Genomic DNA, 14,219 nt, shown 5'->3' on the forward strand with positions numbered 1-14,219 from the left:
TTCAATATAGTGAGTCAAGTGTTTTAGTAGGGATGGTATACAGTATACAGGGTGGGGCATTAGTTTGACAAAGTCCAATTACTCGTTTGTCGTAAGATATACTAAAAAAATTATTCAGGTAAAAGTTGGGATACAAATAGGACCATAATTTAAAAATAATTTCAAATATACAGGGCGACCCGTATTGACAGGGTAACACAAACATATTTTTTTAAATGGAACACCCTGTATACTTTTACATTTTTGGATTCTCATCGATGTCTTCTTTCATAAAATATAGGGTTTTGTAATATTATACGAGGTAGTTTTAAAGATATGTACGCTTTTTTGTTAATTTCGTAGCATCATTCACGCCCTGTAGAATTGTAGTGATTTAACATCAAAATTTCTATTTATGTTCAAACAAATTTTAATATAGTCTACTATTGTTGAACATTATTAATATAACGAAAAATTTAATTTTAGTATACAGAGTTGGTCGAAACTCGGAATGAGTATTTTCTGAGTTTTCTTAAATGGAACATCCTCTATTTTAGTATCGTAATGAATTTTATGGTACTTTTTTATTTCTTAAGCATTCCCTACTTCCAAGTGCTTTAATTTGTGAGTTATTCGTGATTCTTTAAGCCAAACGTTAATTGCAACAAAAATTACGTGAAATTTTATTAGGTGGCCGTGAAAATATTCAATCAAAAAAATATTTTTTGAGATTACAATATTAAGTAAATACATAAATATGCACTATGGTCTGTTTTTTAAGCAAGAGGACTAATTCAAATTTACCGCGCCGTAATGCTCGTTTGTAATTGGTCCAGCCTCAGGCAAGTTAACTCCACTGTTACGAAATTTTGACACTAATGACATTTACGAAATTTAGACACTTCTGTCATTTTATAGGTTAATTAAGTTACATCGGCGATTTTTTGTGTTTTTTGCGTTATTCCTTTAATTTTTAAATTTTTAGTCTACTTTTATATAAAAAAACGGTTGTTTTTAGAACTCTTTAGTGACGTATTAGCATAATATAGTATGTATGGATTATCGTCGAAAGCCGATATGATCAACCAAAAAAAAAAGATGTATTTGGTGATTTTTCTAGTGGATTTCTTGGGTGTGAATCTGTCTTTTTAGTTTACTCCTCCTGGTTTAAAAACAAACCATAACAAAAAGGATACCTGAAAAATTTGTGATACAATTAAATGTCTTTTATTCATATATCTGTTAAAAACTTTATGATATTGTTGATATTTTTATTGTCTCTAAGTTACGTATCCATACGTGGGTGCTCCGTGCTCGGAGTAGCAGCTCCACATATTGGATATGTTGGTGCTCGCCGCTCGGCGCTCACAATCCCGTATCCATTTGAGCAGCTACACCGAGCACGGAGCACCCACGTAAGGATACGTACCTTCAGAAGCTCAGATATGTCCCTGGGAAGGTTGAGTTTACTTCTCGTTTGCTGGTATATTTGACAATCAGTTAAGATATGTTTTATTGTTACATTTGTTTGACACTGGTTGCAGTATGAAGAATTGTCTCTAGTTATTCTGTTTCTGTAGAGATGTGTATGACGGGTGTGACCAAGTCGGAGTTGAGTGAAGATAACTTGTTTTTTCCTAGGTAACGAAAAAGCCTGCTTTTGTAAAGCATTGCCTTTAATTTGTTTTAGTTTTTCGGTACACTGCGACCACTTGTTTTGCCACGCACAACTGACTACGTTTTTAAAACACAATTTAACATCACTTGACACTATTTTATTTAGATAAACTTGACCATCACTTGTTGCTGCTTCGTGAGCTAGGCGGTCCACAACCTCGTTACCGTGTACTCCAATATCATATGGAATCCAGATTAATACCAAGTGTTTGTTTTCATTTGCAGCATGTTGAAGTTTTTTATAAATGTCTTTATGAATAGGGTTGCTGGAATATATGTTTTGGATATCACAAAGAGCTTTAATTGAGTCCGTTGTGATTGTGTTATTTCTCTGGTTTGATTTGTTAACGTATTTTAAAGCTTCAAGGATTGCATATAGCTCTGCATTGGAGATAGTCCAGTTGTTATGCAGCTTTAATTTAGCATTATGTGTATTGAAAAAAAAATTGCTGCCCCCACTCCGTCCGCTGTTTCTGATGCATCTGTGTAGATCTGTTGGTAGTTGCCAAATCTATCCATAATGTCTTTGAGATGATTTAATATTATGGTTGGTGGGGATTCATGTTTATTAAATCTTGACAAATTAGTAATAATTCGTGGTTTATTTACAGTCCATGGAAAAGGATTTTCGGTAGGATGGAATATGGTCGGGAATGTTATATGATATTTATGTAGTGATCAGTTGATTCGTTCATAGAAAGGCGGGCATTAAGGGTGAGATGAGAAGTACTAACTGAAATGATTTGTATGTACATTATAGTAAACTAAGTTATCTGGAGAGGATATAACTCTACAAGCAAACGACAAACTTAAAAAATCTCTTCTAAATTCTAGGGGGGTTTGCCCTGACTCACTACATATACTTAGTATGGAACTTGTTCGAAAAGCGCCCAAAGCGACTCGCAATCAAGTATTTTGAATGGCATCTAGTTCTTTAAGAACATATTTCTTATCTGAGTTATATACCACTGAGTTATACTACCTTTATTTCTGATAAAAGTAGTAAAACTCAGTGTTATAATACCTTTAACAGGTTAAAGGTTACAGTGTTAACTCAGTGAATCAGAAATAAAGTTAATACTCTCCATTCCCTTTTTAACAAAATATTAAAAGAAAAAATAATCCCAAACAACTGGAAGAAATCCGTAACCATTATCCTACACAAAGAAGGAGACAAAGCAGATATAAAAAAACTACCGTCCTATAACACTCCTCAATGTAATGATAAACTCCTAACAAAAATTTTAACCAATAGATTGACGACAAAATTCGACGGATACCAGTGGAAAGAACAAGCTGGTTTTAGAAAGGGATTTAGCCTAAGTGACCATTTATTAAGTATAAAAATCCTTATAGAACGAGCAAATGAATATCACATCCCACTAAAGGGTGTAACAAAAATACAGGTCATAAATTAAATCACATATTCTGGGATCAAAAATAGGTCGAATTAACCTAACTTATCTTAGTACAAATATTCACATAAAAAAGTTACAGCCCTTTGAAGTTACAAAATGAAAATCGATTTTTTCGGGTATATTGAAAACTATTAGAGATTTTTTTATTGAAAATGGACATGTGGCATTCTTATGGCAGGAATATCTTAAAGAAAAATTATAGTGAAATTTGTGCACCCCATAAAAATTGTATGGGGGTTTTGTTCCCTTAAACCCCCCAAACTTTTGTGTACGTCTCAATTAAATTATTATTGTGGTACCATTAGTTAAATTCAATGTTCTTAAAACTTTTTTGCCTCTTAGTATTTTTTAAATAAGGCAGTTTTTATCTAGTTGAGGCTTATTTTTTAATATGTTTACATAAAAATTTTATGGGGGTTTTGTTCTTTTAAACCCCCCAAATGTTTGTGTACGTTCCAATTAAAATATTACTGCGGTGCCATTAGTTAAACACACTGTTTTTAAAACTTTTTTTGCCTCTTTGTATTTTTTCGAGAAGGTACCTTTTATCGAGATGTGGCTTCTTTTTTAATATGGTTCAAAATATACCTAACAATGTAAATCATACATAAATTTTCATATTATTACAAGTCTCCATAATCGTACTTAACCATATACAAATATGTGGTAGATTTGACAAATATTCAAAATTTCTTGATAAAAACTGACTTTTCGAAAAAGTATTAAGAACCAAAAAAGTTTTATAAACATTGTGTTAAACTAATGGTACTACAATAATACTTTAGTTGGAACGTACACAAAATTTTGGGGGGGTTTAAATAAACAAAACCCCATAAAATTTTTATGGGGTGTCCAAATTTCACTATAATTTTTTCTTAAGATGCTACTGCCATAAGAATACTACATGTCCATTTTCAATAAAAAATATCTAATAGTTTTCGATATATTGGAAAAAATCTATTTTCATTTTGTAACTTCAAAGGGTTGTAACTTTTTTTATATGCACATTTGTACTAAGGTAAGTTAGGTTCAATCAAACTATTTTTGGTCCCAGAATATGTGATTAAATTTATGACCTGTATTTTTGTTACACCCTGTATATAGCGTTCATAGATTTCGAAAAGGCTTTTGACAGTGTCGAACATTGGGCAGTGAAAAGTTCTTTGATTAACAGCAGAATTTACGACAGATATACAGACCTAGTAGCCAATATATATAAAGAAGCCACAACAACAATTAAAGTATACGAAGGAACACAATAAATTCAAATAAATAGAGGCGTAAGACAGGGTGACACAATATCACCGAAACTTTTTAATCAGGCTCTGGAAGATATCTTTAAAAGATTAGAATGGGAAGGAAAAGGTATAAAAATTTGTGGTCAACGCTTGAACCACCTAAGGTACGCCGATGACATCGTACTGATAACCGATAAAAAAGAAGGATTGTTTGAAATGATGAAAGAACTGGACATAGAAGCCAGAAAGATAGGCCTTAATATGAATTACAGCAAGACCAAAATCAAAACAAATACAGATGAGGACATCACAATGAGGATATATATATATATATATATATATATATATATATATATATATATATATATATATATATATATATATATATATATATATATATATATATAGATGAGAAGTTATTGGTTTAACGACCACTCGTACGATATCAATCAAATGAAATAGAGAATGTGGAGAAATCCCCTTACGAATAATTCACACATCGGCGAAACACATTTCTAAGAACTAGTGTTTGGATTTTTAATTCTATTCAAAAAATTTTCCCAACCCAAAATGGTGGATGTGTGAATTATTCGTAAGGGGATTTCTCCACATTCTCTATTTCATTCATCCCATCTCCATATTCATATATATATATATATATATATCTGGGTCAAATTATAAAACTTAACAAGGAAACCAAACAGCAGAGATCAAAAGACGTGTTAGACTGGCATGGGCGGCATTTGGAAAACTAAGCTACATCCTTAAAAACAAAAGATATCCACAATGTTTGAAATGATGAAAGAACTGGACATAGAAGCCAGAAAGATAGGCCTTAATATGAATTACAGCAAGACCAAAATCAAAACAAATACAGATGAGGACATCACAATGAGGATATATATATATATATATATATATATATATATATATATATATATATCTGGGTCAAATTATAAAACTTAACAAGGAAACCAAACAGCAGAGATCAAAAGACGTGTTAGACTGGCATGGGCGGCATTTGGAAAACTAAGCTACATCCTTAAAAACAAAAGATATCCACAACATTTTAAGGTATCAGGTAAGACCAAGGTATACAATCAATGCGTACTCCCTGTTCTCACTTTCGGTTCCCAAACGTGGATGTTTACGAGAGCAAATATGGACAAGATCATAAAAACGCAAAGAGCAATGGAAAGGCAAATGTTGCACATAAGATTAATGGATAAAAAGAGAAACGAGTGGATAAGAGAGAAAACCAAAGTTAGGGATGTTAGACAAGAAGTTGCAAAGTGGAAATGGAGATTTGCCGGGCACACTATAAGACAAAAAGAAGACCGATGGAACAAGCAGAGGAAGGCCACAAATGAGATGGGAAAATGATGTCAAAAAGCACATGGGCTCTAGGTGGATAACTATAGCGACAGACAGAGAAGAATGGAAAAGGATTGGGGAGGCCTATGTCCAAATACGGACCGAAGAAGGCTAATTAGATAGATAGAGAGAGTTATAATACCACTTAAGAATGTAAATTTAATTCTACATATAACCACTGTTTGGGTTTGGGGCTATTTTGCAAGTACATGAGTTCACTGATGATGGACTGATAAGTCCGGAAACGTTCGTTCTGAACAACTTTATGCAATCCATTTGGATTTTTAAGATTTTTAATTAAATTATACCAACTACTAAGGAGTTTTGTACTTTGATGTTGGAGTTTTTTAACTACATGGTATACAGCCAAGTCCCGGGAAGTTTCCTGTTTTATAATTTTTTTTTTTTGTTTCAGTAAACTCCAAACCACTGACCTTTGATGAAGTTTACAACCAAAGCAGTCCAACAAATTGTACAGTATATTGCGGGGGTATAACAAACGGTCTGACAGAGGAACTGATGCAAAAGACTTTCGCTCCATTTGGAACTATTCAAGAAATTAGAGTATTTAAAGAAAAAGGATATGCCTTTGTAAGGTAATATTTATATAAATCATTGACTACTAGATCTATGAAGTAGTTTTTATTTTAATTAAAAATACAGTCGTGGTGTGCTTTAGTGCGTATACATTTTTTTTATATTAATTCACTATTTTTGTTGTTTAAAGCAGAGGAGCCGTGCGGTACATCTTTTCAATATGATGCAAGTCTTCGAAATGCTGCCCCTTAAATATTATTGAAATTTAACTTTTACTTTTATTAAAAGAACCTACACAAAATGAACGAAAATTTTTATTTTAAAAAACATACTTTCAATTAAATGAAATATATGTATTAACCACTACATTAAGTGGGTAGGCGCAAAATTTGCTTGCAATGCTTTTTAAATGCATTCATTTTTTTTTTCGTATCCTGAGAAAACTAATTAGTATTTTTGAAAAATATAAATACAGAATAAAAGATTACATTATTACCGAGGGGCGAAAGTCCCTGAAAATTTCTATAATGTCTATTTGAATAGGTTACAGTTACAGGGTAAAAAAAAAAGAGAATTTGAAGAGAAAAAGAGTGTAATTTTTAATTTTAAATATCTTATTAAAAAAAACCTTTTGTTTATTCTAAGGGACTTCCAGCCCTCGTTGATAATGTATTCTTTCAATCAGCGTTTAAATTTTTCAAAAATATTTATTAGTTTTTTGAGGATTCCAAAAAAAAATGAATGCATTTAAAAAGAATTGCAAGCAAATTTTGCGTTTATGCTCATAAGTAACATTTACAAAAATTATATTTTACCCTTATGACTTCAATTTTGGCAAACTCGTCAATCAGATTGGTGTAGTCTAGTGGGCATAGATAGGTGTAGCAGCTAGTGAGAACTCTATTGAAATAAGCGCTAAATTTTTTAAAAGATTAAGGTTTCGATCCTAATAGCATTGTTAATAATATTTAGAAAATATTAAAACATTACTAAAAGATTTTTAAATTGAAAACTTATTGGTCCATTTCCTTGGTAACACCTCCAAGGCTTCTAAAATTTGCAAGCCAAATGGATGCTGAAGCGAAGAAGACAAGAGGAAATTCAAAAAACTTACAATTCACGACCCCGCCTGTTCAGCTGGTAAATTCCAACAGAAAATGGACCTAGTTACTAGAAGGAGTAAAGACCAATATAAAAATAAAAGAAAAATTTTATTTTTAATTCAGCTGCAATGCGAAGGCAAAACAATCTTACTTTTCAATTAGAATACGGAGCGCAGTCCAGTCCTCTGAATCACGATTTTTGTTCCATATGGAGAACAAGCCTACATTCTCTCCGATGAGACTCCAATAAAAGCCAAAAATCGCGATTCAGAGGACTGGACTGCGCTCCGTATTCTAATTGAAAAGTAAGATTGTTTTGCCTTCGCATTGCAGCTGAATTAAAAATAAAAATTTTATTTTATTTTTGCTAAATTTTTTAGTTTTGTTTGTCTTATGGAGCTTCGTAAACAGTTTTTAATTTTGAAAAACTTCTTTCCTCACTAGCTACCGAGACAGGGAGTAATTCTTAGTTTACAACTGCATTTGGGTATAAAGAAATTAAGTCATTTTGGCACAAATAGTTCAAAACGTCTAAAGTTTTCATGGAGTATGTATGGTATCATTTGAAATATATCACCCTCAATTATATATTTCCCTCAATTCAAAAATATCATTTATACAAATTTAAAATTTTATTAGTTTCTAGAAGCGAAAATCGATCAATCAAAGTATTAACGGCAATGTCTAAAATATAGATGAACAAATTTATTTCAAATTTAGCTTCATCTGTTAAGAGCTCGTCCACAGATTTTTCGTAGTCAAATAAACGCTTTTTTCTCCTGGCTCGAATTTCACTTTCAGCTGGAAATTCGGAACAAAATTTTCTGCAATTTCAGTCAATTTTCATTTGGTCATTAGCCATATTGTCTGTAACTTTTCATTTTTTCTATAGTTTCTGACAACATTTTTAAACAATCTGACAATTTTTTTTTATTTTACTGTTTATGCCACCCCCATTGTGGTGCCGATTGGTGCGACTTCCTCGCCGCATCTTAGCACCGCACGGCCCTGGTTTAAAGAATAAAAATACGTGCATCCATTGTGACCCATTTATATTGGAAATATTGGATTAAAGTTATTACTCAATTTAAACTGTATGTTTTTATGTCACGCAATAAAATATATATTTCGGAACACAATTCAAAATGGTTAGTCACATTTTCAGGGTATGCGAATTAGAATCGTCGAAAATAGATTGATAATCGGATGTTTTATTTAAAAAAAAACACATTTACATATTTTCAATCATCCACTTTTTTAGCCAAATTTATTTTTGTTAAGTTTGGTTTGGTGCGAAGAGGTTGGGAAGGTTTACCTACAGCACGACCAAATTCACTTAGTATTTGAGATTTGGATGCGCACTGTTGTTAACGTTCGATTTAATCACATTTTCTGAATTTTGTAATGGTACCGTGCAGGTATTTTACTAGGTGACACGTTACCAAACAAAAATTCAAAAAATTTGGAAAAACCGAACGTCAACACCAGTGCGCGTTCAAATCTCAAATACAAAATGAATTTGGTCGTGCTGTTTCTAGATTTGGATATTATTATTATTTATTATTATTATACAATAATATCGAGCCAAAGCAAAGCTTATATGGCTCAAAATACAAAATAATTGTAGGTCTTAAACTAAATAATATAACATAAAACAAATTCTTACAAAATAAAAATTAAATTAAAATAAATATTCAAAAGAACTGGTTTTTACAAAAGTTCTTACAATAGCAAATTAAAAAAAAGATACAAAATTAAAAAGTATACATAAAGATTACATTTTTTTCATAAAGTGAAAACATAAAATATATCCATACATTTTATAACAACTATAACCACAAAAAATTGTTAACATTACACATGTAAAGTTATAATGTCCAGTTATTTCTCATCAAACCTGTTTTTGAAACTATTTAAGCTAATAGATCCTACGGTGTCATCACTTAAACTGTTCCATTTATCAAAAACTCGATTAACCAAAAAGTTTTGTCTTACAGTGGTTTTAAAAGATTCCTTTTTCAATTTATAGTGATGACCTCGCAGTCTAGCATCTTCGCTGATATTAAAAAAATTTGATGTTCCCCAAATTTCCCCCCTAAGAATTCTCTAAGTAGATATTAAATCACCTCTTTATCTTCTATGAGTCCATGGAGACAACTTAAACTTTCTTAATCGAGTTTCATAGCTTAATCTTTCATAATTAATAGGTAGCTTAGTAGCTCTTCATTGTACTCCTTCTAATAAATTAATATCTCTTTGTAAATGAGGTGACCAAACAGATACTGCAAATTCTAGGTGAGGTCTGACATAACTTTTATAGAGTTTCAAAAACAAGTCCGGAGACATTCTGGAAAAGCATTTGCTATGAGGTGTAAAGTAGAATTAGCTTTACCGACTACTTTTGCTGTTTGAGTAGACCAACTTAACGTTTGGTTGGCCGTCACGCCCAAATCATTATCTTCCTCTGCCGATTTCAGAGGAACTCCATCCAAAAAATATGTTATATATATATGGATTATAATATCCACATTGAACGACACAACACTTACGCGTATTTATTGGAATAGCCCATTTCATGCTCCATTCTGATAACTGGTTAAGGTCACTCTGAAGAGTATTAACAATATCGGGACAGTAATACAACTTTAAATCGTCGGCATATGAAACCGATTTTGACTGCCATCCGCACGTTAAATCAGATACGTACAGCAAAAACAGAATCGGCCCTAATATTGATCTCTGAGGGACACCACTGGCTACCGCACGTGGAACACTGCAGTCATTTTCCACTTTGGCCGAAAAAGTTCTTTCAAAAAGGAAGTTTTTTAACCACAATAACAACTCACTACGCACGCCGTAATGTTGTTCAGCTTCAGCATTAATTTTTTTATGGGTACCATATCAAATGCACGGGAAAAATCTATATAAATAATATCAATCGGTTCATATCGGTCCAAAGATAAAGTCCAATCATTAAGAAAGTGAAGAAGGTTGCTACTTACAGAACGGTTCGGCAGAAATCCGTGTTGAGAAACTGGAATAACATTATGCTCTAACCAAAAGGATACTAATGAATGGATTATGAATATAAAATTTCCTTATCCTCTGCGTACGTTTCTGTAGCGATTGTTTTACACACCGGACGGGTAGATATAAATTAGGTAGAGAATAAGTTCAAGCACATTACCCTGAGGCACTCCGACTTTGATTGGTTTAGACTTGTGTACTGATCATTACGTTTTACAAGGAAATTCTAGTTAAGTAGGACTTAATGATAACCAAATCATTTAGGAAAATGACTTGCCTAACTTTATTGAGCCTACAGGTAATACCACACTCTATCAAACGTTTGAGAGATATCCACAAAATTTGTGAAACTGTAGTTCTTCTCTTCTAGAGCTTCATTAATAAAATTAGAGACACCGTGACTCTACGTGCTATGCAGTGGCATTCTGCTGTCTATGTATATTCAAACAGGTGGTTGCGTATTATTTTGAGTTTTGCAAGAATTTGTAGGTGACAAAGTGTCAATAAATAACTATAGAGGAATCAATATAATGCGTTCAATAACAAGAATAATTTCAGCAGTTATAAAAGAAAAAATAGGACAGCACATGGACCATTACCATCATTTCTAGATAATATATTCATCATGAGACAAGTGACAGAAAAGAGCAAAGAGAAAAATATTAGAACACATATGAAATTTATTGACTTGGAGAAGGATATTTCAGAGCATAGTGCTGAATTTTACCTTATATAAAGCCAGGGCCGTACCGTGCTATGATGCGGCGAGGCAGTCGCATCAGGCGGCATCACAAGGGGGCGGCATAATCAATAAAATAAAAAAAATTGTCAGATTGTGTAAAAATGCTGTCATAAACTATAGAAAAAATGAAAAGTTACAGACAATAGGGCTAATGACCAAATGAAAATTTAATGAAATTGCAGAAAATTTGGATATATGTTCCGAATTTCTAGTTGAAAATGAAATTCGAGCCAGAAGAAAAAAGCGTTTATTTGACTACGAAAAATCTGTGGACGAGCCCTTACCAGATGAAACTAAATTTAAAATAAATTTGTTCAAATTTATTTTAAATAAATATCTATATTTTAGACACTGCCGTTAATTATTTGATTGTTCGATTTTCGCTTCTAGAAACTCATAATAAAATTTTTAAATTTTTACATGGTATGTATTTTTAAATTAAGGGGAAATAGAGAAACACTGGAAAACTATTGTATGAATCTTCATTCAATACTTTCAATAGAAAAAGAAAAAAAATCTCATCATATAATGATATTCTAAAAGAATTCCGTGATATATTTCAAATGATACCATACTCCATGAAACCTTTAGATGTTTTGAACTATTTGTATCAAAATGACCTAATTTCTTTATACCCAAGTAGTTGTAAACTAAGAATTTTGTTAGCACTCCAAGGCGCGGATCTAGAAAATTATAATAGGGGGGGGGTAGACTTACCGCAAATATTATATTATCCAGATTTAGTCATACGACTCACACTTACTCTAAGGATAAAATTCACTCATCCCAGATACCTACGGTATCAAAAGGATTGAGCTCTGGTGCGACTCTTTCCGTGCTACGGATGAAACACGGAACTAGTCCGTGGGGTCATGGGTGGGCGTCCAATACAATAGGGGGTCCATGGACCCGTTGACCCCCCTCTGTATCCGCGCCTGCTTCCTGTCTCGGTAGCTAGTGGGGAAAGAAGTTTTTCATAATTAAAAATTGTTTACGAAGCTCCATAAGACAAACAAAACTAAAAAATTTAGCACTAATTTCAATAGAGTTCTCACTATTCTCACTAGCTGCTACACCTCTCTATCTCCACTAGACTACACCAATCTGATTGAAGAGTTTGCCAAAATTAAAGTCAGAAGGGTAAAATTATAATTTTTGTGAATGTTACTTAAGAACATAGGCGCAAAATTTGCTTGCAATGCTTTTTAAATGCATTCACTTTTTTCGAATCCTGAAAAAACTAATAAATATTTTTGAAAAATTTAAACGCAGATTGAAAGATTACATTATTACCGAGGGTCGAAAGTCCCTTAGAATAAACAAAAGTTTTCTTTTGAATAAGAAATTTGAAATTAAAAATTACAATCAATTTTCTTTTTTTTTTTTTCACCCTGTAACCTATTCAAATAGACATTATAGAGACTTTCAGGGACTTTCAAAAATACTAATTAGTTTTCTCAGGATTCGAAAAAGAATGAATGCATTTAAAAATCATTGCAAGCAAATTTTGCGCCTACCCACTTAATGTAGTGAATATATATTCCATTTAATTTAAAGTAAGTTTTGTTTTTAAAATAAAAGTTTTCGTTAAGTTTCAATAAATTTAAGGGGCGGCATTTCGAAGACTTGCATCATATTGAAAAGATGTACCGCACGGCTCTGTATGGAGCGCAAGTATGGCCAATGGTAACACCAAATACGAACATTTGAATTGGACTTTATGAGAAGATGTCTCCAAATTACCAGAAAGGATAGAATAAGAACAGAGTAAATATGGAACAGAATGGAAGTAAAATGCTCAATTACAAATAAGTTGGAAAACAGAACCCTACAGTGGTTCGGGCATGTACAAAGAATAATGCCAGAGCAGAGGTGGCCGAAAAGAATATTGGATTGGGACCAAGACAGAGAGGAAGACATGCTATGAGATGGAAAAATTACATAGGAAATGCTATGATAGATAGAGACTTGAGAGAAGGAGATTGAATAAATACAGTGCTGTGGAGAACGAAAACGGCGTAGTCAAAATACATAAAAAGAAGAAAGAATTTGTTGTAAGAGTGGCAAGCTGAGTTTATTTAGCTCTACGTATGGAATGTTTTTGTAGCAAAAATCACAAATTGCTTATTTTAATTAATTAGTCGTTAATACCATTTTGCTTCTGAGGGCAGTATACGACTCTAGGCTCGCTTCACATTTGCGTGTTTTCAAGCTGCGTGCCCGCTGCGGGCAAGCTGCGGGCGATCGCTGACGGGTCAGCAGTACATGAGTTGATGTTATTCACTGCACACTCGCGTGCACGCCGCGGGTCAGCTCGAGTGTGCAGTGAATAAATTCAACTCATGCACTGCTGAACCGCCAGCGATTTCGCGCGGCTTACCCGCAGCGGGTACGCAGCTTGAAAATACGGAAATGTGCATCGAGCCTTACTGATAGTCGTTCTTTTACTTTTTCAGATTTTCTACGAAAGAATCCGCCACGCATGCTATAGTAGCAGTTCATAATACAGACATCAATGGTCAAATTGTCAAATGTTCTTGGGGAAAAGAATCCGGAGATCCCAATAATGCACCCGTCACTGGTCAGGTGAGTAAAGTTATTTTAGTAAGTTGATTCCATTATTAAACAATGAACACTCTATTAAAACATGAGAAATTTTAAATAGTTTTGTTACTGGTTTATAATATTTCATTGAGGGGTTGTCAGCTGTATCATAAAAACTATTCTTCTTCAAGTGCCATCTCCGAGACGAAGGTTGGCAATCATCATGGATATTTTGACCTTCGAGGAGCTGCTCTGAGCAGTTGCCTTGAGCTGAAACCAAGCCATTCTCTCAGGTTCTTCAACCAGGAAACGCATCTCCTTCCTACGCTTCTCCTACCCTCTATTTTACCTTGAATTATGAGTCTCCAGATGTTATATCTTGCGCCTCTCATCACGAGATATTGCAATCTCCTTTTTTTATTGTATTTTCAATTTCCCTATCTCTGTCTATTCTCCTTAACACTTCTATATGCGTGACTCTTATGAATGCCCACATTTCAAACGTGTTAAGTCGATTTATTGCATTTTGATTTAATGTCCATGATTCAGCTCCATAGTAAAGCACACTGTGTACATAACA

General features: G+C 33.1%; 1 protein-coding gene across 1 annotated transcript in view; it reads left to right on the forward strand.

Annotated features, from left to right (window-relative positions):
• LOC126878485 (cytotoxic granule associated RNA binding protein TIA1-like) overlaps positions 1–14,219 on the forward strand; it is a 383,419-nt gene that overhangs the window by 282,199 nt on the left and 87,001 nt on the right. The window contains exons 4-5 of the mRNA XM_050641237.1: positions 6,102–6,282; positions 13,552–13,681. Coding sequence (XP_050497194.1) covers positions 6,102–6,282; positions 13,552–13,681 — 311 coding nt within the window. The remainder of the gene's footprint in view (positions 1–6,101; positions 6,283–13,551; positions 13,682–14,219) is intronic.

The sequence above is a fragment of the Diabrotica virgifera genome, chromosome 10, assembly GCF_917563875.1.
Source record: "Diabrotica virgifera virgifera chromosome 10, PGI_DIABVI_V3a".
Classification (NCBI taxonomy): domain Eukaryota; kingdom Metazoa; phylum Arthropoda; class Insecta; order Coleoptera; family Chrysomelidae; genus Diabrotica; species Diabrotica virgifera.